Source organism: Myxine glutinosa, chromosome 2 (genome assembly GCF_964187855.1).
Source record: "Myxine glutinosa chromosome 2, kmMyxGlut1.1, whole genome shotgun sequence".
NCBI lineage: Eukaryota > Metazoa > Chordata > Myxini > Myxiniformes > Myxinidae > Myxine > Myxine glutinosa.
In genome coordinates this window covers 266,793,274-266,814,949 of record NC_136262.1, presented here as the reverse complement: position 1 = coordinate 266,814,949, position 21,676 = coordinate 266,793,274, and the positions used below count along the sequence as shown (strand labels likewise).

At 44.5% G+C, this 21,676-nt stretch overlaps 1 protein-coding gene across 6 annotated transcripts in view; it reads right to left on the bottom strand.

Annotated features, from left to right (window-relative positions):
• The window catches only part of PCGF3 (polycomb group ring finger 3), a 166,688-nt gene that overhangs the window by 26,363 nt on the left and 118,649 nt on the right, over positions 1-21,676 (bottom strand). For all 6 annotated transcript variants that reach the window (XM_078772545.1, XM_068105719.2, XM_068105718.2 and 3 more), the window contains 3 exons: positions 20,241-20,335; positions 18,625-18,762; positions 14,904-14,984 (listed from right to left, as the gene is read on the bottom strand). In XM_078772545.1, the coding sequence (XP_078628671.1) occupies positions 14,904-14,984; positions 18,625-18,762; positions 20,241-20,335 (314 nt within the window). The remainder of the gene's footprint in view (positions 1-14,903; positions 14,985-18,624; positions 18,763-20,240; positions 20,336-21,676) is intronic.

The window sequence follows — 21,676 nt, the reverse complement described above, 5'->3', positions numbered from 1 at the left end:
CCTTGTGTTCATTCCTTGATCATTCTGTTCATACAGTTCATCGATCAGAGCATACGAAAAGAGGGAAGCTCTCCATCGCCGTGGTGAAGGCCCGACATCACTCGGGGCATCGGAAGACCCAACAGGACGTCGAACGGAAACAAAACCACGGCGTGCTTTGCATTCTCAATAAAACAGTCATGTGGTGTAAATACCAAACACAATCACCATGCTCATGCACAAGACGTAATAAACTTGTTACCCTTTCATCACAACCTCTCGATTCAAACACAGGAAAAAAATTCACTCCTCCGCGACACAAATGGACTCCATTCACATCACTGCTTCTTCATAGTTGTACCGGCCTTCTAATAAAGGGGTTTGCACAACACACAGCTTGGACAATGTCTAACTACACATGCTGCTTGGATAACCCTCGCCCCCCCAATCCCACCCGGTAATTTTGACGGCGGATGTTATGTCGGATTGTGGTGCCAGTGGCTCTTACATGTCCGTGTTCGTGATGAGGCCTGGCTGAACATCATGGAAATGGTGTAAGGGGTGTGCATCTATAATTGACTATTATCTTTATAATCATTGCTTCAGTTTTAGTAAATATGGGAGCAATGCGACGAGAAAAGATTATTGTATCACGCAAATGATGCCTCCGAGTAATTTCATTTGCATATGGAGTATTACGGCCTTGCCAAGCAGCTGGCACGACGTGGCAGCTGGCACGACAGTTTGTCCGTCTCTGTAGTGAATGTTTCCACTTGAGCCAAGTTCTGTAGGAGGGTTTTAACCAAACATAGCATGTGCACACACGCATGTCTATCAGAGTTTGAGGTCATTAGGTCAAGGTCACATTTAGGCCTTGTGGCGACCTGTGTGTCTGTAAGTTCAGCTTTTCTTCTTGAATTTTCAAAACGACCAAAATAATAACGATGTTATGAACCTGAAATGGCTCGGCCCACCGTTTCAGATTTGAATACTTCAATATGACACCAAGAGATGTACAGAGCTGACTCTGACCAGGTGGACACACACAAACGGGAGCAGCACCATACAGGTAGAGAATGACGTATCAAATGCAGGTAGAGAATGACGTATGAAATGCAGGTAGAGAACGATGTATGAAATGCAGGGAGAGAACAACGTATTAAATGCAGGTAGGGAACGATGTATGAAATGCAGGTAGAGAATGACGTATGAAATGCAGGGAGAGAATGACGTATGAAATGCAGGGAGAGAAGAATGTATGAAATGCAGGTGGAGAATGACGTCAGAAATGCAGGTAGAGAACAATGTATGGAATGCAGGTAGAGAACGATGTATGAAATGCAGTAGAGAACGATGTATGAAATGCAGGTAGAGAACGACGTATGAAATGCAGGTAGGGAACGATGTAAGAAATGCAGGTAGAGAACGACGTATGACATGCAGGTAGGGAACGATGTATGAAATGCAGGTATAGAACGACGTATGAAATGCAGGTAGAGAATGACGTATGAAATGCAGGTAGAGAATGACGTCAGAAATGCAGGAAGAGAACGATGTATGAAATGCAGGTAGGGAACGATGTATGAAATGCAGGTAGGGAACGATGTATGAAATGCAGGTAGAGAACGACGTATGAAATGCAGGAAGGGAACGATGTAAGAAATGCAGGTGGAGAATGACGTATGAAATGCAGGTAGAGAACAAGGTATGAAATGCAGGTAGAGAACGACGTATGAAATGCAGGTAGAGAATGACGTCAGAAATGCAGGAAGAGAACGATGTATGAAATGCAGGTAGGGAACGATGTATGAAATGCAGGTAGGGAACGATGTATGAAATGCAGGTAGAGAACGACGTATGAAATGCAGGAAGGGAACGATGTAAGAAATGCATGTGGAGAATGACGTATGAAATGCAGGTAGAGAACAAGGTATGAAATGCAGGTAGAGAACGACGTATGAAATGCAGGTAGAGAACGACGTCTGAAATGCAGAGAGAGATCAACGTATGCAATGCAAATAGAGGATGACATATGAAATGCAGTTAGAGAACGACGTATGAAATGCAGGTAGAGAATGACGTAAGAAATGCAGGTAGAGAACGATGCATGAAATGCAGGTAGAGAACAATGTATAAAATGCAGGTAGGGAACGATGTATGAAATGCAGATAGAGAATGACGTATGAAATGCAGGTAGAGAATGACGTATGGAATGCAGGGAGAGAACGATGTATGAAATGCAGGTGGAGAATGACGTCAGAAATGCAGGTAGAGAACAATGTATGAAATGCAGGTAGAGAACGATGTATGAAATGCAGTTAGAGAACGATGTATGAAATGCAGGTAGAGAATGACGTATGAAATGCAGGGAGAGAACAACGTATGAAATGCAGGTAGAGAAAGACGTATGAAATGCAGGGAGAGAACGACGTATGAAATGCAGGTAGAGAATGACGTATGAAATGCAGGGAGAGAAGGATGTATGAAATGCAGGTGGAGAATGACGTCAGAAATGCAGGTAGAGAACAATGTATGAAATGCAGGTAGAGAACGATGTATGAAATGCAGGTAGAGAACGATGTATGAAATGCAGGTATGGAACGATGTATGAAATGCAGGTAGAGAACGACGTATGAAATGCAGGTAGAGAACGATGTATGAAATGCAGGTGGAGAACGACGTATGAAATGCAGGTAGAGAACGACGTATAAAATGCAGGTAGGGAACGATGTATGAAATGCAGGTAGAGAACGACGTATGAAATGCAGGTAGGGAATGACGCATGAAATGCAGGTAGGGAACGATGTATTGTATAAAATGCAGGGAGAGAACAACGTATGAAATGCAGGTCGAGAACGATGTATGAAATGCAGGTAGAGAACGACGTATGAAATGCAGGTAGAGAATGACGTATTACATGCAGGTAGGGAACGATGTATGAAATGCAGGTATAGAACGACGTATGAAATGCAGGTAGAGAATGACGTATGAAATGCAGGTAGAGAATGACGTAAGAAATGCAGGTAGAGAACGATGTATGAAATGCAGGTAGGGAACGATGTATGAAATGCAGGTAGGGAACGATGTATGAAATGCAGGTAGGGAACGATGTATGAAATGCAGGAAGGGAACGATGTAAGAAATGCAGGTAGAGAACGACGTATGAAATGCAGGTAGGGAACAATGTATGAAATGCACGTAGAGAATGACGTATGAAATGCAGGTCGAGAACGATGTATGAAATGCAGGTAGAGAATGACGTAAGAAATGCAGGTAGAGAACGATGTATGAAATGCAGGTAGGGAACGATGTATGAAATGCAGGTAGGGAACGATGTATGAAATGCAGGTAGAGAATGACGTATGAAATGCAGGTAGAGAATGACGTATGAAATGCAGGGAGAGAACAACATATGAAATGCAAATAGAGGATGACATATGAAATGCAGGTAGAGAACGACGTATGAAATGCAGGTAGAGAACGATGTATGAAATGCCGGGAGAGAACTACGCATGAAATGCAGGTAGAGAATGACGTATGAAATGCAGGTAGAGAACAAGGTATGAAATGCAGGTAGAGAATGACGTATGAAATGCAGGTAGAGAACAAGGTATGAAATGCAGGTAGAGAACGACGTATGAAATGCAGGTAGAGAATGACGTATGAAATGCAGGTAGAGAACAAGGTATGAAATGCAGGTAGAGAACGACGTATGAAATGCAGGTAGAGAATGACGTATGAAATGCAGGTAGAGAACAAGGTATGAAATGCAGGTAGAGAACGACGTATGAAATGCAGGGAGAGAACGACGTGTGAAATGCAGGGAGAGATCAACGTATGCAATGGAAATAGAGGATGACATATGAAATGCAGGGAGAGAACGACGTATGAAATGCAGGGAGAGAACGACGTGTGAAATGCAGGGAGAGATCAACGTATGCAATGGAAATAGAGGATGACATATGAAATGCAGGTAGAAAACGACGTTGTCAACACGGTGTTTGCAGTGTTCGAGTCTGAATTGATGACAAATCCAATCTGCACCAATGGTAGTGATGACGCAGGAACTCTATCACTGATCAATTTGGCAAAGGATTGGCCCCATTACATACACATGGTACCCTGACGAAGGAAGAGGCCATTTGGCCCAACATGCCTGTGCTACATCAACACTACATTAACCTTACTATATTAAAGAAAGCGATTATCTGTATGTTTGTATGTATGTGTGTGTGTGTGTGTGTGTGTGTATGTACATCTGAAAATCGTAGAAGAAAACATGCTTGGCCCGATCTCCACCAAATTTTGCATATATTCATTCATACCCCGAGTCAGGTCATGGAAACAAAGAAAACCAAGATCCCCCTCCCTGCCAGGGCGACGACGACGACTTGCCAATGCTCCTTAAGGGAGCGCGTGTTTCTAGTTCATCAAATCTATCAGTGTATTAACTCCTTGTGTGAGAGGGGGGAACGGTGTCGGTGAGCGAGCGAGGAGCGAGGATGAGACGAGTCGGGCAGGTAGGGCATCGCCAGGGTATTTTATATATACAAATAAAATTGCTTAAACAAGTTGGGGTGGGGAGACAAAAAAAGGTTGCAGGGTGATGAATGACAAACATGGATAGCATGCACCTTTCGACGAGACACCCTCAAATACGTCACAATCACCACACAAGTATACAATCACAGATCCATACCTCAGCTACCTGCCAATATCCATGTACTCACTTATCCCCGTTGCCTCTAGGTACCGATCTAACTCAAATTTAAACAACTCTTCCCTCCAAGTCTACAAGCAGGTGGTGCAGCACCACCTCTTGTCATATCACACCTTTACCCATGATTATTTCTACCCCCATTAACCCCATCTCCCGCACCCCTCTTGCAGGTTACTGAGTTTCTTCACTCCTCTCTCCTCTTTTTCTGTCCATTCGTTACCTTCCAAATATGGCTCCCCTGCCCCTCTGTCAGTTCGGTGCTTTGCCTCGTTGCTGAACAGTTTACGTTTTGCTTCTAGGCCGGATCTGCATCCGCACCTCACTCAAAATCTAATGAATTCGTCCTTGTCATACACCCAACCTGTCCAAGTTTTGTCCGAATCTGTCGATAACGTTTTGAGATATGCTGCTCACAGACAGACAGGGGTGAAAACATAACCTCGGTAGACCTTTGGTGGTGAAGGTAAAAATGCATGTATGTTTATGGACCCATGTCAGAGGTGTCCAGCTAATTGTTCTTTGCCAATATGTTTGCGTTGAGCAGATGAACAAAGGCTCAACACAAATGAGGTGAAGCCCTCGGACCCATTATCACATTAAAAGGTCAAGAGACTTTCCACCACAGTACAGAAAAAAAACAAGTAAGGACTGCTGATGAGGTCACCACCATATCTGCTGATGAGGTCACCACCATATCTGCTGATGAGGTCACCACCATATCTGCTGATGAGGTCACCACCATATCTGCTGATGAGGTCACCACCATATCTGTTGATGAGGTCACCACCATATCTGCTGATGAGGTCACCACCATATCTGCTGATGAGGTCACCACCATATCTGCTGATGAGGTCACCACCATATCTGCTGATGAGGTCACCACCATATCTGCTGATGAGGTCACCACCATATCTGCTGATGAGGTCACCACCATATCTTCTGATGAGGTCACCACCATATCTGCTGATGAGGTCACCACCATATCTGCTGATGAGGTCACCACCATATCTGCTGATGAGGTCACCACCATATCTGCTGATGAGGTCACCACCATATCTGCTGATGAGGTCACCACCATATCTGCTGATGAGGTCACCACCATATCTGCTGATGAGGTCACCACCATATCTGCTGATGAGGTCACCACCATATCTGCTGATGAGGTCACCACCATATCTGCTGATCGTGGCCTGTTTCGTTGCGCAATGATTGCAGCCGAGGGAAGGGAAATTGCTTCAAACACATTCTCAATGATTCGAAAAACATTCGGAGAAACAGCAACGGTGCACCACCAATGTTGTGACAGCTCCATTGGGTCAAAGTGGCAGTAATAGGATGGCTGTTGAATTCCACAAAGAATAGGGTGGACGTTGTATTCGTAAAGTGCAAAGAGAAATCCGTCACGTTTGCAGAACAAACCAAGAGGAACATCAGCTGCACATGAAGAAAACATTGGGTCTTTGAAAACTCTCATCCCAAGGCAGGGAACAAAGTACATTGAGAGTTCAAGGAATAAGGACAATCCGAGTTTCTTTCTGGGTGAGAACACGTGCCAAATGAGTTTTGGTCATCAGTAAGTACCGGCTGGGAGATTCAACGATGAGGACAAAGCAGTACGTACCACCGTACCATGAAAGGCAAGTTTAGTGAAAGCCCACAGAATCTTGTTTCTCACAGTCTGAGAATCCTTCAGGTGCTTTTTTTCAAACTCCAAGCGGGCTTTCGTGTGTCTTTCACTGAGGAGAGGCTTCCGTCTGGCCACTCTGCCATAAAGCCCAGATCGGTGGAGTGTTTCAGTGATGGTTGTCCTTCTGGAAGTTTCTCCCATCTCCACACAGGATCTCTGGAGCTCAGCCAGAGTGACCATCGGGTTCTTGGTCACCTCTTACCAAGGCCCTTCTCATCCGATTGCTCAGTTTGGCCGGGCGGCCGGCTCGAGGAAGAGTCCTGGTTGTTCCAAACTTCTTCCATTTAAGAATTATGGAGGCCACTGTGCTCTTGGGAACCTTCAATACAGCAGACATTTTATTGTAGGCTTCCCCAGATCTGTGCCTCGACACAGTCCTGGCTTTTTTTCTTTCTTTTTTTGAATAAAAGATCGAGGCTCGTGAAAGAGCTAACATTAATCACACAAAAAGTGAAACCGACACATAAAACACAAAATAGGGGGAGCGGAACACAAGATGGGAAGAGAGGGGGAAGGACACAAACACAACATTTGAGAACAGGGACATCGAGAGAACTGTGGGAGGGAGAGGGATTGGGGGGAGGTGGGAGAGGTATAAAACATATGAACACTGCAAGGACTTCCAGGAAAGAAGTTGGAATTTCAAAAAGGTGTATCTGGGGTGAATTAGCGGCGGTAGAAAAGATCAAGGTTTTGGATGGGGGAAGATAAGAGATGGTGGTGAACAGCTGTTTTAGAGACCTGGATGGAGGAGTGGGATTGAAGGGAGTGTGGGAGTTTGTTCCAAAGGCGGGAGAAAAGGGGAATGAAAGAGTGAAGGTGAGCAGAGAGCCTAGATTTTGGCAGTTTAACCATAAGAGGGTTGCAGGCAGATCTTGTGCGACCTGTAGGAATATTTGGGGGACAGAGCCCAGAGAGAGCTGGGGGAGCAAGGCCGGAGAGGAGTCGGTAGAAGACAGAAAGACCACCAACCTGCCTGCGGTGAGTGAGAGAAAGGCCCTCGGAGGTAGCTTCATCGCAGGAGATTCCAATGATTCTGAAAGCTTTGGTTTCAACAGCGTGCAGGCGAGCTAGGTGTGAGGCAGGAGCACCGGCCCAGAGGGAAAAGCAGTTTTCCATTGAGCTGCGGATGAAAGCCTTGTATGTGGTGAGGAGTTCAGGTGTGCCAAGGAAGGACTTCGCACGACGGAGGATGCCCAGTCAGCGACTGGCTTTGGAGGCCAGCTTGGAAATGTGGTTTTCCCAGGAAAGATCATGGCAGATAGTGAGACCCAAAAGCTTGAGTGACAGAACTTCTTGGAGAGGATTGTTGAGAAAGTAGATGGGAGGGTTGTCCAGTCGATATTTTCGGAGAGACATCATAAGAGTGTGAGATTTGTCAGGATTGAAAGACATGTTCCACTTGTTTGCCCAGTCTGTGATTTTGTCCAGGTCTGCAGAGAGTGAGGAGGCTGCAGACTGCCGATCTGAGGGATGAGGAATCAGCAGATAGTGGAGCGGCAGATAGTGGAGTCATCAGCAAAGAGATAGAGAGGATTTTCCAGAGAGTCGGAGAGATCATTGATACAACAACAACAACAACAGGCATTTTAAGGCCATTTTCCCTGCTGGAGCGGGGGTTAGCCTTGCGGTCCCCATGACAATCCTCTCCATTTTGCCCTATTTTCTGCATCTCCCCTTGTTTACCACCTTGCCCGCATTTCTTCTTCGACCATCTTTAGCCAAGTCTTTCTCGGTCTTCCCCGTCCTCTACTTCCTTCTACATTCATTTCCATCACTCTTTTCAACCAGTCACTTTCATCCTTCCTCAACACATGACCAAACCATCTCAACCTGTTTCTCTTCACAGCATCAATCACAGGCTCTATTCCCATCATCTTCCGCAATTCATCATTTGTCTTCCTCTCTCTCAACGATACTCCACACATCCACCGAACCATTCGCATTTCCACCCTTTCCAGCCTTCGTTGCTGCTCTACATTCATGACCCATGTCTCACTCCCATAAATCATAACACTTCTCACACATGCAGCATACACCTTTCCCATCAGCTTCAATGACACTCCCCTCCTCGTCAGCACGCCACTCAGTTCCCGAAACTTCTTCCATGCACATCTCACTCCAGCAACCGTTGCCGAGTCTGATCCACCTTCTCCATTCAGCATGTCTCCAAGGTAACAAAATGTTTTCACACCTTCCAGCTTCACGCCATCTCCAAGATCCAACTCAACATTTCCTCCATTGAGAGATCATTGATGAAGACCAGAAATAGCACAGGGCCCAGAACACTACCTTGGGGAACTCCAGCCAGAACAGGAGGGGGAGATGAGAGAAATCCATTCAGGGGCCACACGTTGACTACGACCAGAGAGGAAGTCTGCAAGTCTCTGAGCTCCGCAGGCAGTTCCTTCGAACTCATGGCTTGGTTTTTGCTCTGATATGCATTGTCAGCTGTGAGACCTTACCTAGACAGGTGTGTGCCTTTCCAAATCATGTCTAATCAATTTACCACAGATGGACTCCAATCAAAGTGTATAAACATCTCAAAGATGATCAAGAAAAAATGGGAGGCACCTGAGCTAAATTTCAAGTGTCGTAGCAAAGGGTATGAATACTTATGTCAATGTGACATTTCAGTTTTTTCTTTTTAATAAATTTGCAAAACTTTCTAAAATCCTGTTTTCTCTTTGTCATTATGGGGTATTGAGCGTAGATTGAGGAGGGAAAAAATGAATTTAAACGATTTCAGCATAAGGCTGCAACATAACAAAATGTGAAAAAAGTTAAGGGGTCTGAATACTTTCTGAATGCACTGTATGTGTGCTGTGAGAGGTTTGTATACTGTGAGAGGTTTGTATGCTGTGAGAGGTTTGTATGCTGTGAGAGGTTTGTATGCTGAGAGGTTTGTATGCTGTGAGAGGTTTGTATGTCATGAGAGGCTTGTATGCTGTGAGAGGTTTGTATGTCATGAGAGGCTTGTATGCTGTGAGAGGTTTGTATGCTGTGAGAGGTTTGTATGTCATGAGAGGTTTGCATGTTGTGAGAGGTTTGTATGTCATGAGAGGTTTGCATGTTGTGAGAGGTTTGTATGTCATGAGAGGTTTGTATGCTGAGAGGTTTGTATGCTGTGAGAGGTTTGTATGTCATGAGAGGCTTGTATGCTGTGAGAGGTTTGTATGCTGTGAGAGGTTTGTATGTCATGAGAGGTTTGCATGTTGTGAGAGGTTTGTATGTCATGAGAGGTTTGCATGTTGTGAGAGGTTTGTATGCTGTGAGAGGTTTGTATGTCATGAGAGGTTTGTATGCTGTGAGAAGTTTGTATGTCATGAGAGGTTTGCATGCTGTGAGAGGTTTGTATGCTGTGAGAGGTTGGTATGTCGTGAGAGGTTTGTATGTCGTAAGAGGTTTGTGTACTGTGAGAGGTTTGTATGCTGTGAGAGGTTTGTATGCTGTGAGAGGTTTATGTGCTGTGAGAGGTTTGTATGCTGTGAGAGGTTTGTATGTCGTAAGAGGTTTGTGTGCTGTGAGAGGTTTGTATACTGTGAGAGGTTTGTATGCTGTGAGAGGTTTGTATGCTGTGAGAGGTTTGTATGCCGTGAGAGGTTTGTATGTCGTAAGAGGTTTGTGTACTGTGAGAGGTTTATGTGCTGTGAGAGGTTTGTATGCTGTGAGAGGTTTGTATGCTGTGAGAGGTTGGTATGTCGTAAGAGGTTTGGATGCCATGAGAGGTTTGTATACTGTGAGAGGTTTGTATGCTGTGAGAGGTTTGTATGCTGTGAGAGGTTGGTATGTCGTAAGAGGTTTGGATGCCGTGAGAGGTTTGTATACTGTGAGAGGTTTGTATGCTGTGAGGTTTGTATGCTGTGAGAGGTTTTTATACTGTGAGAGGTTTGTATGCTGTGAGAGGTTTGTATACTGTGAGAGGTTTGTATACTGTGAGAGGTTTGTATGCTGTGAGAGGTTGGTATGTCGTAAGAGGTTTGGATGCCGTGAGAGGTTTGTATACTGTGAGAGGTTTGTATGCTGTGAGAGGTTTGTATGCTGTGAGAGGTTTGTATACTGTGAGGTTTGTGTACTGTGAGGTTTCTTTGCTGTGAGAGATTTGTATGCTGTGAGAGGTTTGCATGTTGTGAGAGGTTTGTATGCTGTGAGAGGTTTGTATTCTGTGAGAGGTTTGTATGCTTTGAGAGGTTTGTTTGCCGTGAGAGGTTGGTATGTCGTAAGAGGTTTGTATACTGCGAGAGGTTTGTATGCTGTGAGAGGTTTGTATGATGTGAGAGGTTTGTATGCTGTGAGAGGTTGGTATGTCGTAAGAGGTTTGTATGCTGTGAGAGGTTTTTATTCTGTGAGAGGTTTGTATGCTGTGAGAGGTTTGTATGCTGTGAGAGGTTTGTATGCTGTGAGAGGTTTGTATGCTGTGAGAGGTTTGTATGCTGTGAGAGGTTTGTATGCTTTGAGATGTTTGTATGCTGTGAGAGGTTTGTATACTGTGAGAGGTTTGTATGCTGTGAGAGGTTTGTATGCTGTGAGAGGTTTGTATGCTGTGAGAGGTTTGTATGCTGTGAGAGGTTTGTATGCTGCGAGAGGTTTGCATGTTGTGAGGTTTGCATGTCGTGAGAGGTTGCTTTGTCGTGAGATGTTGCATGTTGTGAGATGTTGCATGTTGTGAGAGGTTTGCATGTTGTGAGAGATTTAATATGTCATGAGTGGTTTGTATGCTGTGAGAGGTTTGTATGCTGTGAGAGGTTTGTATGCTGTGAGAGGTTTGCATGTTGTGAGGTTTGCATGTCGTGAGAGGTTGCTGTGTTGTGAGAGTTTGCTCTGTTGTGAGATGTTGCATGTTGTGAGAGGTTTAATGCGTCGTGAGTGGTTTAATATGTCGTGAGTGGTTTGTATGCTGTGAGAGGTTTGTATGCTGTGAGAGGTTTGTATGCTGTGAGAGGTTTGTATGCTGTGAGAGGTTTGTATGCTGTGAGAGGTTTGCATGTTGTGAGGTTTGCATGTCGTGAGAGGTTGCTTTGTCGTGAGATGTTGCATGTTGTGAGATGTTGCATGTTGTGAGAGATTTAATATGTCGTGAGTGGTTTGTATGCTGTGAGAGGTTTGTATGCTGTGAGAGGTTTGTATGCTGTGAGAGGTTTGCATGTTGTGAGGTTTGCATGTCGTGAGAGGTTGCTATGTTGTGAGAGTTTGCTCTGTCGTGAGATGTTGCATGTTGTGAGAGGTTTAATACGTCGTGAGTGGTTTAATATGTCGTGAGTGGTTTGTATGCTGTGAGAGGTTTGTATGCTGCGAGAGGTTTGCATGTTGTGAGGTTTGCATGTCATGAGAGGTTGCTATGTTGTGAGAGTTCGCTATGTCGTGAGATGTTGCATGTTGTGAGAGGTTTAATACATCGTGAGTGGTTTAATATGTCGTGAGTGGTTTGTATGCTGTGAGAGGTTTGTATGCTGTGAGAGGTTGGTATGTCGTGAGAGGTTGGTATGTCGTGAGAGGCTCGTATATTGAGAGGTTGGTATGTTGTGAGAGTGTTGGTATGTCGTGAGATGCTGTGAGAGGCTCATATGTTGAGAGGTTGGTATGTTGTGAGAGCGTTGGTATGTTGTGCGAGCGTTGGTATGTTGTGCGAGTGTTGGTATGTTGTGCGAGCGTTATGTTTTGAGAGCATTGGTATGTTGTGCGAGCGTTGGTATGTTGTGGGAGGTTTGTATGCTGTCTATTATACCACTGCAGGAAGGCTGGGACAACATCAGACAACATCAGGTACTACCGGTAGTTATTCTGTCAGAAGAAACAGAAACATGAAGGGCTTCCAGCTACATCTGCCAGGTGGGCCCTTAATGTCAAATGGGCCAACTACCAGATACCAGTGTGGAAAAAAGCACTTCGAGCCGAGCGGAATCTGCCCTCACTTGCTGGCTGAAAAATCAAAGATGATAGTCTACAACGATCACCAAAGAACTTGCACTTAGAGATCTTTTGGGAAGTTGTGGCTCATCCACAAGCTAAGTCTGTCAACCAACATGCATGGTTCTTGAATACAATAGCCTGTACAAACATGTGTATGTATGTGTGTATGCGTGTCTATATGCATATGTGATGACTGAAAATGTAAACTCGAGCGACGTCGATAGCATGCCTTTGCAATTCCCCACGCTTCCCACATCAAGTAAAAGTTGAAAGATGGCAAAAGGTTCCACCAGGAATGACCCAATATCAAAGCTTGCGGTTAACTTTTTTTGCGTTTTGATCCCTGTGGACCTAAGTCCCCACCCCTGTGGCATTAAACGGGGGTCAAATCCAAAAATATCGGTACATGTTTCATGCATCCCCCAATGTTGATTTGATTGACTATACAAAGTTTCATTTAAAAATGTTTTAAAATGTGCCCGTACTTGCATTTTTTGGTATTTGAGCTTTTGACCCCCACCCCAAAAGCTGAAATTGATACTGCTCTTGCACCTTCTTGCCATGTGGTGATCATAACTACAAAGTTTGGTGAATTTATGCCTACCCGTTTAGGAAGAGATAGTATGACGGACAGACACAGACAGACAGATGGAGCCGATTACAATGTTCCTGTTTTTTTTTTTTTTAAATAAAATAAAATAAAAAAACGTGGTGATAAAGATAACGTTCATAATATATGCAAAGCAGAACTTACATGTATACAGCAGGAAACAAGAGATGTAAATAAACCATCATAAATAAGTGGTATGATTCGTATTGTTTCAGATTTCGGGGGTGCAAGTGGGGCAATACGGGGATCCTCGGACTCGACACTTGACCTCCGACCCAGAAGCCGCAAACCACGGATAACTCAGTGGCCTGTCGGGTTGATAAATAACCACGGACACATGTTGGGACTAGTTCTCGCAGGGTCCTTGAGCCCAGCGTCGCGTTACCTTACCTGGTGAGCTAGTTATCTCAACTGGGGAACCGTGCTGTCATCCTCCCACCCATATATCTACTTATTATGTACGGCCAGGCAAAACCTTATTATGTACGGCCAAAAGGTGGGTGGTCGGTTAAATTAAGGGAGCAAATCATTGGGGCCCAACTTACCATCTATTTGGAATGTAAGCTACGACGAACCAATGAAGGAAAAAGACAACGGAGCAGGTTTGAAACCGTTTACCAAAGGAAGCACTTATTTACAGTATGTACAGAAACAACACAGTGTCACAAAGAAAGCAATTATCCCTCAGCACATAAAATATTTCCTTGAACAATCTTACTTATTAAACGATGTCACAAGACAGGCGTGCTGCACTTATCCAGGAAAAGTAGAGAGGAAGAACAAGAAGATAGAAGCAGTACGAGGATTGGGTGCGGCCTCTCGCTCACCCCACGCATTCAGGCAGGCTTGTGTTGATCCAAAAGTGGAGGGAAGGGAAGGAAGAAAATGCGGCGGTGTATGGTTGCAACGTGTAAGGAGAGGGGCCGTATATGCGGTATAAGCTTAGAGGAGAAGGTGTGTGGTGTAAATCAGTACCTCGCCCACCTGGGATGGAGGTTAATCATTGATAGCTCTTTGAATCATTGATAACTCTTTGTGCCTTTCAAGTAGATGAATTAGGGGTTCTTGGAGAAAGAAAGAAATCATCATCATCGGGTCGATCTCGAAAAGAAAGAAAAGATTGTGTAAGTCAGTATGGAGCTTCTGCGGCCAAGGACATCGTCCTACCATCTGTTCTAGTCTCACCCCAGCGCAGCCTGTCTCAGCCCGGCGCGGCCTGTCTCAGCCCGGCGCGGGCTGTCTCAGCCCAGCTGTAGCAACGGTACATGGTTGCGCTGTAGCAATGGTACTTCCCATCCAGTGCTGAGATTGACTTGTAATATGGTTGTAATGGGTGTGCTGCGAGACATGTTGCATTGTGTGCACAATTTGTGCTGTGGGAAAGGAGTAGTCGGGGAGGAAGGATGGGGAAACGTGGGAAATGGGGAGCTTGATGATTGAAATGGATGAAATGAAGAAAGGTTATTTTGCCAGCATGGGGTTTGAGAGGTAAAGGGTGAAGGCTTTTAGGGAAGCAAGGGAAGGAGAGATTCGAGAGTGGAAGGATGAGGAATTGGGATGGATGATGGGTGGAGGGATGGAAATATGGGAAATTACACTTCGGGAAAGAGCCTGCTAAACCCACACAACGCATCATCCCCGTCCCTGTTATGAAGGGATGGGGACTAAGCGCATGTAGTTGTGAAATATCTAACTAACGGCTTCTTATGTGTTGAATGTAATTCCCCGGGGTCCTTTATCCACAACCGCAACAGTATATTGTGGTGACTTCCTTGTTAAAACATTGGATAATATATCTGAATAAATATTGTGTGTAATGTTTAGAAGAAGGAAATAGACATCCAAGTAACCAGTGGAACTTTGTCCATTCAAACCCTTCAGAAGGCCCATTAACATCCACCAGTGCAAGGAAAACGGATGGACATTAACGGGCCTTCTAAGGGGTCAAAATGGACAAACGGTGTCATCAGTTGAAAAAGTACTGTATTGAGAGTTACCTTAAACCTCCAGCGTGTTACAACGACGAATTTCAACGTGTGGTCTTTTCCCAGAATCTCCTCGTTACACAGGATGTCGAGCTGCGAGGCAAAAAAATGGCAGCAGTGAGTCACGCCCTAACCCCAGTGTGCGATGCAATATCCTTCGAGAACAATGCTGGTTAATAAATTGACAAATGCCTCTTCTGAGCACATCGAGGAAGTCCACTTTTAACCTTCTACGCCCTTCTTGAAAACAATTATTTAAAAAAAAAATGCCCTGGGTAATTAATTAATGGTCACATCCTTTTCCCTCCCGGTGTAGAGAAGCTGTTGTGTACTCTTAATCATTTTGTACCTAAACATTTGATTCTCAAGGCTTAATTCCTTCATCTTGATTGCAGGTGACTTTCTTCAATCCCTTTTGAAGAACATATTAGTGTATTCCTCTGTTGTGAACATGACAGATATAGTGACAGTATCGTGCTCCCCAGCCTCCATCACATACGCATTGGCATATAGGTAGTGTATAAACAAAGCTGCTTTAATATGAGGGCACGTGTTTATATATCCAATCCAACATACTGTTACGAATTTGGGTAGTGATATACAGACTTGGCATTTAATATGGAATATTATTTTTATCTTGACTTGGGTTTACTTTCTGAACTCAGTATATCAATCTGGTGAGTTTATTTTACCCTTCGGTGATGTCTTTGTTGAAAGAGCCATGTCACTGATTGTCTTTCGCAGCAAGAAGTCAATAACAGGATTATATCACAGGTGGCGTGACAAAATGTAAGGACAGGTACATTTGACGACTGGCTTCACAATCGGGTATATAAGGGTTGTTGCATTCTGTATTAGTGGAAAACAACTGCTGCACGTCTACAAAAGTTATTGCCGCTTCCTCTGGAGATGGTCCGTCAACTTGACAATGTTGTTTGTCATGGAGTGGTGGCTTTACGAAATTCTGGCATGAAACAGCGTGCTATTGCTCGGCAGTATGGCATCACTCAAGGTCAGGTGTCAAAGATCCTGAAACGAAATGCTCAGAGGGGTGTCCCTACTCCAATACCGAGGCCAGGACGTCCACGCAGAACCACAAGGAGAGATGATCGCCAGCTGCACCGGTTAGTCTGCAATGGCCGTACCAAGTCAGCTAATCGGCTTAGGGCTGAGTGGCAGCAACTGACAAATGTGCCTGTATCCAGAAGGCTAGTCAACCAACGACTGTTTCAAGCAGGCTATCGTGCCAGGCGTCCCCTGAGAAAGCCACGCCTGACCAGACAACACAGCCAGCGCCGATTGTAGTGGGCCAGAGAGCACCGTCAATGGCAGCCAGGACACTGGAATCACGTGACCTTCAGTGACGAGTCTAGATTTCTGGTCTATCGTCAAGATGGCCACGTCCGAGTGCGCAGACAAGTGCATGAAGCCCACAACGAAGATTGTATAGTGCCAAGAGTCCAAGCTGGAGGTGGTGGGGTGACTGTTTGGGCTGCTTTTCATGCAGGGGGCAAAACTGACCTGGTTGTTCTGAATGGAAACCTGAACCAGTTCAAGTAGAAGGTCATTCTGGAAGAAACATTGCTTCCATTTGCTCGTGCAGCCTTTCGAGGAAACTTTGTCTTCCAAGATGACAATGCACGGCCTCATCGTGCTCGCATGATCCAACACTTTCTTGCTGACCGTGGTGTAGAGCATATGGAGTGGCCTGCCATGTCCCCGGATATGAATCCGATAGAGAACTTGTGGGCAGAATTAACGTGTCTAATCGACAACTTGGACCAGCAGCCTGCCTCTGTGCGTGAATTGCAGCAGGCTATTGTAACTGCATGGCAAGCGATTCCTGTCCAAACCTTGGCAAATCTCGTGAACAGCATGCCTCAACGTGTACGTGCTCTCCTGAATGCTCGTGGGGGTTACACAAAGTACTGAACTGTAATTTTACTGTCCGTAATCCCAGTCATAATTTCGCTTTTGTTTTTGTTGAAAAAAAAAATTGGCTAATGTGCAAAATAAAGAGATACTTCTGGAAAACGTACAGAAGTTTAACACAGTACTGTCCATGAATTGAGTTCGATATCAGTTTACATCACTTTCAAGGATCAATTTATTTGCTTCGAAATGTCAAATGTGGTTTTTGTTTCTTTTAAAGGTCACATTAACAAAATCTAGAATAATTTCAACATAATTCCAATGAACTTTTGGTTCTAAGTCATCTTGAACAGTAAGTTCACCTCCACAAAAAAAATATTCCATATTAAATGCCAAGTCTGTATGTAGAGCAGAGTAGATCTGAGTAGGTAACATGCTTCGACTGTCGCGATAGGGAATCTACCTGTAATAAGTCATGTGTAGGCGTTTTGTCAGCTAAGATGTATGATTGTGAATCTACCAGGAGATTCGTGTGTTAAGTAGTGTAGGGAATAATAAGTAGAGCCCTTGTATGTCTCACCTGGTAGTCAAACCTTTGTCCCTTATGGCACTGCAGACCACATAGACACAAGTTAGGATTCCCTTAGTACAACATTAATGACGCCCTTCCCCCCTGACATGACTTCGGAAGAAATCGGGCTAGAACACCGCCGATAATGGCCGCCACCATTTGCACCTCTGAGAGGCCTACCCGCCTCGCATAGCACATGCTGTGACTGAGGAGGTAGGGGACGGGAATGAGAGTGGCGCAGTGGGCGTGCCCTGGATGAGCCGGCGAGTCGGGGGAGGCTTTGATTGGCAGGACAGTGCGCCAAAGCTGACGTCACCGGCCAGGGATATTAACAGCGCCGGACGCTTTTGCTGGGGCAGTTGGATCGAGAGTTTGTGTGCGCATTTGAGCAGGAGTTGAGCGGGAGTTGAGCGGGAGTTGAGCAGGAGGACTGTGAGTTCGAGCCACGAGAGTTGGTGTTGAGTTGAGACGAGTTCACTCCTGGCCCCTGGCAGTTCGGTAGGGAGTGACATTCGTGGTCGAGAGTTGGTTTTGCAGTGCGCAGTTTGGCAGTGGGAAATTGAGAAGCGAGTTGGAAGGACGAGACGTGCAGTCACACCTGCGTTCTCTCTGTTCCTGTCTTTTCGTGCTTCGTGTGGGGATCGACCTCGTGTGAAGCCGCTGGCCTGCGTTGGGTGCTTTGGAGCTTGGTGCACGGACCTCGTGGGCGGCGAGAGGATCGGAACTTGGAGCAAGGCCTCGTGGGTGCATCGGGGCCGAACGGGGCCGTGGTGGACGGCAAACAATACAAGACGACAAAGACAGATAAGCCGAGCTCCGCGTGTACATTTTACATGACGTGTTCTTTTTATTAATTCATAATCCCTTGTTTCGTTTCTGAAGTCGGTGTGCGGGATCCCGATTTAGGATATTTTATTACCGGCGCATGTTTTTCCTGTCCCTGCCTTTATTCAATAAACCCTTATATTACTTTTTGTACATAATACTTGAACGCAGTTTACCGGGTGGTTGATTTCAATAGTTAAGGCTGCGGGGGCTTACGCCGCTTCCCTCCAAACACCGCTTAGGTATTTTAGATTTTGGAATCCGCCATTGAGTTTCCGCCTCAGAGTTAAAGCCTTCGTGATCGGCATCCGCGACCGCCTGATATAAATGTCGGCGGTTGCGCGACAATACTTTACATCTGCACATTTTAAGTAAAACCCATGAACAAGTGATTAAAGAATCGCTCGCTGGATGTGCTGTGTGCACCCTGACAAAACAAAAGGAAGAAAAAGGCTTTGCGAGCACCTCGTTGAAGGAAGGGAGGTTGAGTTTTTTGGCGAGGAACTTTTTGAGGTGCAAGACTGTGGCTTGAGATGAACAGCGAATCCATTTTCGCTTGAGGTTCCTGAGTTTTCCGCCATGACACTCCAGACAGACACTGACCTGGAAGAGAATACAAACGGTCCACAAAAGGGAGTCCCCTACATACGTCATATATGCATTCCTGGGAAATGCTATTATATCAAAACAGCATATATCGGAACATATTTTCCCATCGTTATAGATATTATAAGTGTGTGTGGAGGAGGGTGGGGGGGGGGGCGGAGGGGTTGCTTGTACCTGGAAACGTTTTGGTCCATTCTTAACCAGGATCACAAGCAAAATCATGAGCACATGACATTGGTTTTGGTGCTCAATCCAGAATGATAACTAGAGAGCTCACAGAACACCTTACCCCATGCATGTTGAGAAAAAAAAAAGATATGGGAAGGGTCTGTGAGCGGAAGATTTGAATGGTCGAGATGATGTCAAATGCTGTAATATTTTGTCCAAGTGCTGATAAATGAAAGGTTTTTCAAAGAGCCTAAGAGGCGATTTGTGTTCTGCATTGTTCAAGGAAATAATTCAATTGAAATAAAATAAAATATTAAGGTTGTTAAAAAAACATTCTGGAAGTTTACAGTCATTGTCGATGCAGCATCTTTTACACCACCTTATTTAACATGTTCCATTCGTTATTCATGTCTGTCATTACCTCCACAACTGAAGGTGGATGGAGGTTATGTTTTCACCCCTATCTGTCTGTCTGTGAGCAGGATATCTCAAAAAGTTATGGAAGGATTCAGACGAAACTTGTGGACATGTGTGGTTTGGTGATTTAAACTCTCTGATAGATAAAGTTTGGTGATTTAAACTCCCTCATAGGTAAAATTTGGTGATTTAACCTCTGATAGGTGTGGTTTGTTGTTTTTGAAATTCTCCAATTAATAGTAGTTATTGTCTGGCTAATTTAACTCCACGTTAGCTAAAGTTTGGCAATATGCTCTCTGGTAGGTAAGATAATGGTGATTTAAACCCAGGACATTTTCTCTCTCCATTGGTAGAAAATCTCATGCACACTCCACAGGTGTAGATGTTGAAATGGTTCGGAAAACTCAAACGGGAAAACCGAAGGCAAAACTATCAGCAAAGCAGAGGAAAGCCTCACATGAAATGGGAAAACCTCGCAGGTCCATGTACAGCAGTGCTCGTGCTCACTTTCTTATTGTTTAGGTTCCCTTTTTACTCCTCCCAAAAACAAACCTCGTTACTAAACTACAGGAGTGCAAGGTGTTTTTTGAAAAGTGCGTTACTCAATCTGCATCCAACTCAAACCTAAAATCGCCCTGGTATCATTTGCAGGAATATAGCTTTTGGGTTTTGCATCAAGATAAGATCAAGTAAGTGCAATGAAGATGGTAAAATGAAAATAGGTGAACTCAACTGTGATGAGGTGAAAGGTGAATGGTGAATGTGATGAGGTGAAACAATGTTCCTGTCTATTTCCATTGCAATTGTGTATAGAACGAAACATAATGGAATGAAGGCAAACAGCAATGCTGGCACAAAGAGAAGGATTGAGCATAGGGTATGATAATTACCTGTTCATCATTTCTGTGATAGTCACAGTCCTCTTCTTCCGCACTCTCCTCTCTTCTAGGCTTCTTGCACAGAAACTCATCGCCATTTGCCTCGCCTTTGCACAAACAAAATCACATATTAAATAAAAATTAAAGTGTGTTTGAAAATCAGCACTATTTTCTGCAACATATGTGTATATGTATATGTATATATAGATACATAAACATATACACATACATATACATATACATATATAAAAAAGCGGCACGAAACTTTTTAGGATAACATATTTTACCACCCTGCACATAAATAGTGGTCTTAAACAGTTATTTTCTCACAATTCGTGAATTAAAACCATCCGAGCCACCACCTGTCGCCATGATCTCCGAGGGTCAATCTACATATACAAATCTTTTTTTTAAAGCCCAATTTTTATTGGATTTAAACACGGATATTGATATAATTAGTGAGATGGTGAGCTCCGATCATCAAATCAACCATGTATGATGATGACGGAGCAGGATTCTCTGTGCTTCGAAGCAGGAGCCCATAGGGCAGAGCAGCACTCCATTGAGCTACAGACAAAGACCTAGTCCGTGGGCTGAGTAGGGTTTACATGCACCCCCCCCCCCCCCCACAACTTAACTTCCCGGGTATGTCCATGTACCCCCCACCCTAGGGGTTAGGAAAAACCATGTTAACAGAAAAAAAACTCATTCCCTCATAGTTTGACCTCTGGTGACCTCATTAGTGGCCTAATTTGCATATAACACATATCATTGTAAAGAGTGTCCCAGGACAAACATTTTGAGGGGTCATATGCAACCATAGGATGACGAGGTAAAAAGTTATGGCCATTTGAATTTCGCCTACCCCTAATTTTCAGAAATCACTGACACAGGGGGGGTAACATCAAAATATGCGTGGGAGGTATCTTGGGAATGAGTTTTTTTTCTGTTAACATGGTTTTTCCTAACCCCTAGGGTGGGGGGTACATGGACATACCCGGGAAGTTAAGTTGTGGGGGGGGGGGGGGTGCATGTAAACCCTACTCAGCCCACGGACTAACCTCACCGATTGTGAGTACTTCTGATTTTCAAAGAAAAACTTGGAATGACATGTTGAACACATCAACTACCACTCCATAAAAAAAAAAAACGACACAGGTTGCCCAATCTGGGATTGGCTTTGGAGTCAAGCTTTGATATAGCATCCGTCAAGGAAAGGTCGTAGTTGATGGTGAGGGGCCAAAGGCATTTTGAGACTGAACTGAATTTGTCGTTCAATTGTAGAAATTGAAAGGTGTGTTCGTTTGACAATTCTTCGAGAGAGACAGGGTGAGAATGTGAAATTTCCTTGGAATAAACGACATGTTCCAATGGTTAGAACATTAACGGATGCTTTCCAAGTCAGCTGAAAGGGAAGCCTTTGCTGCCAGCCTGTTGATGGGATGTTA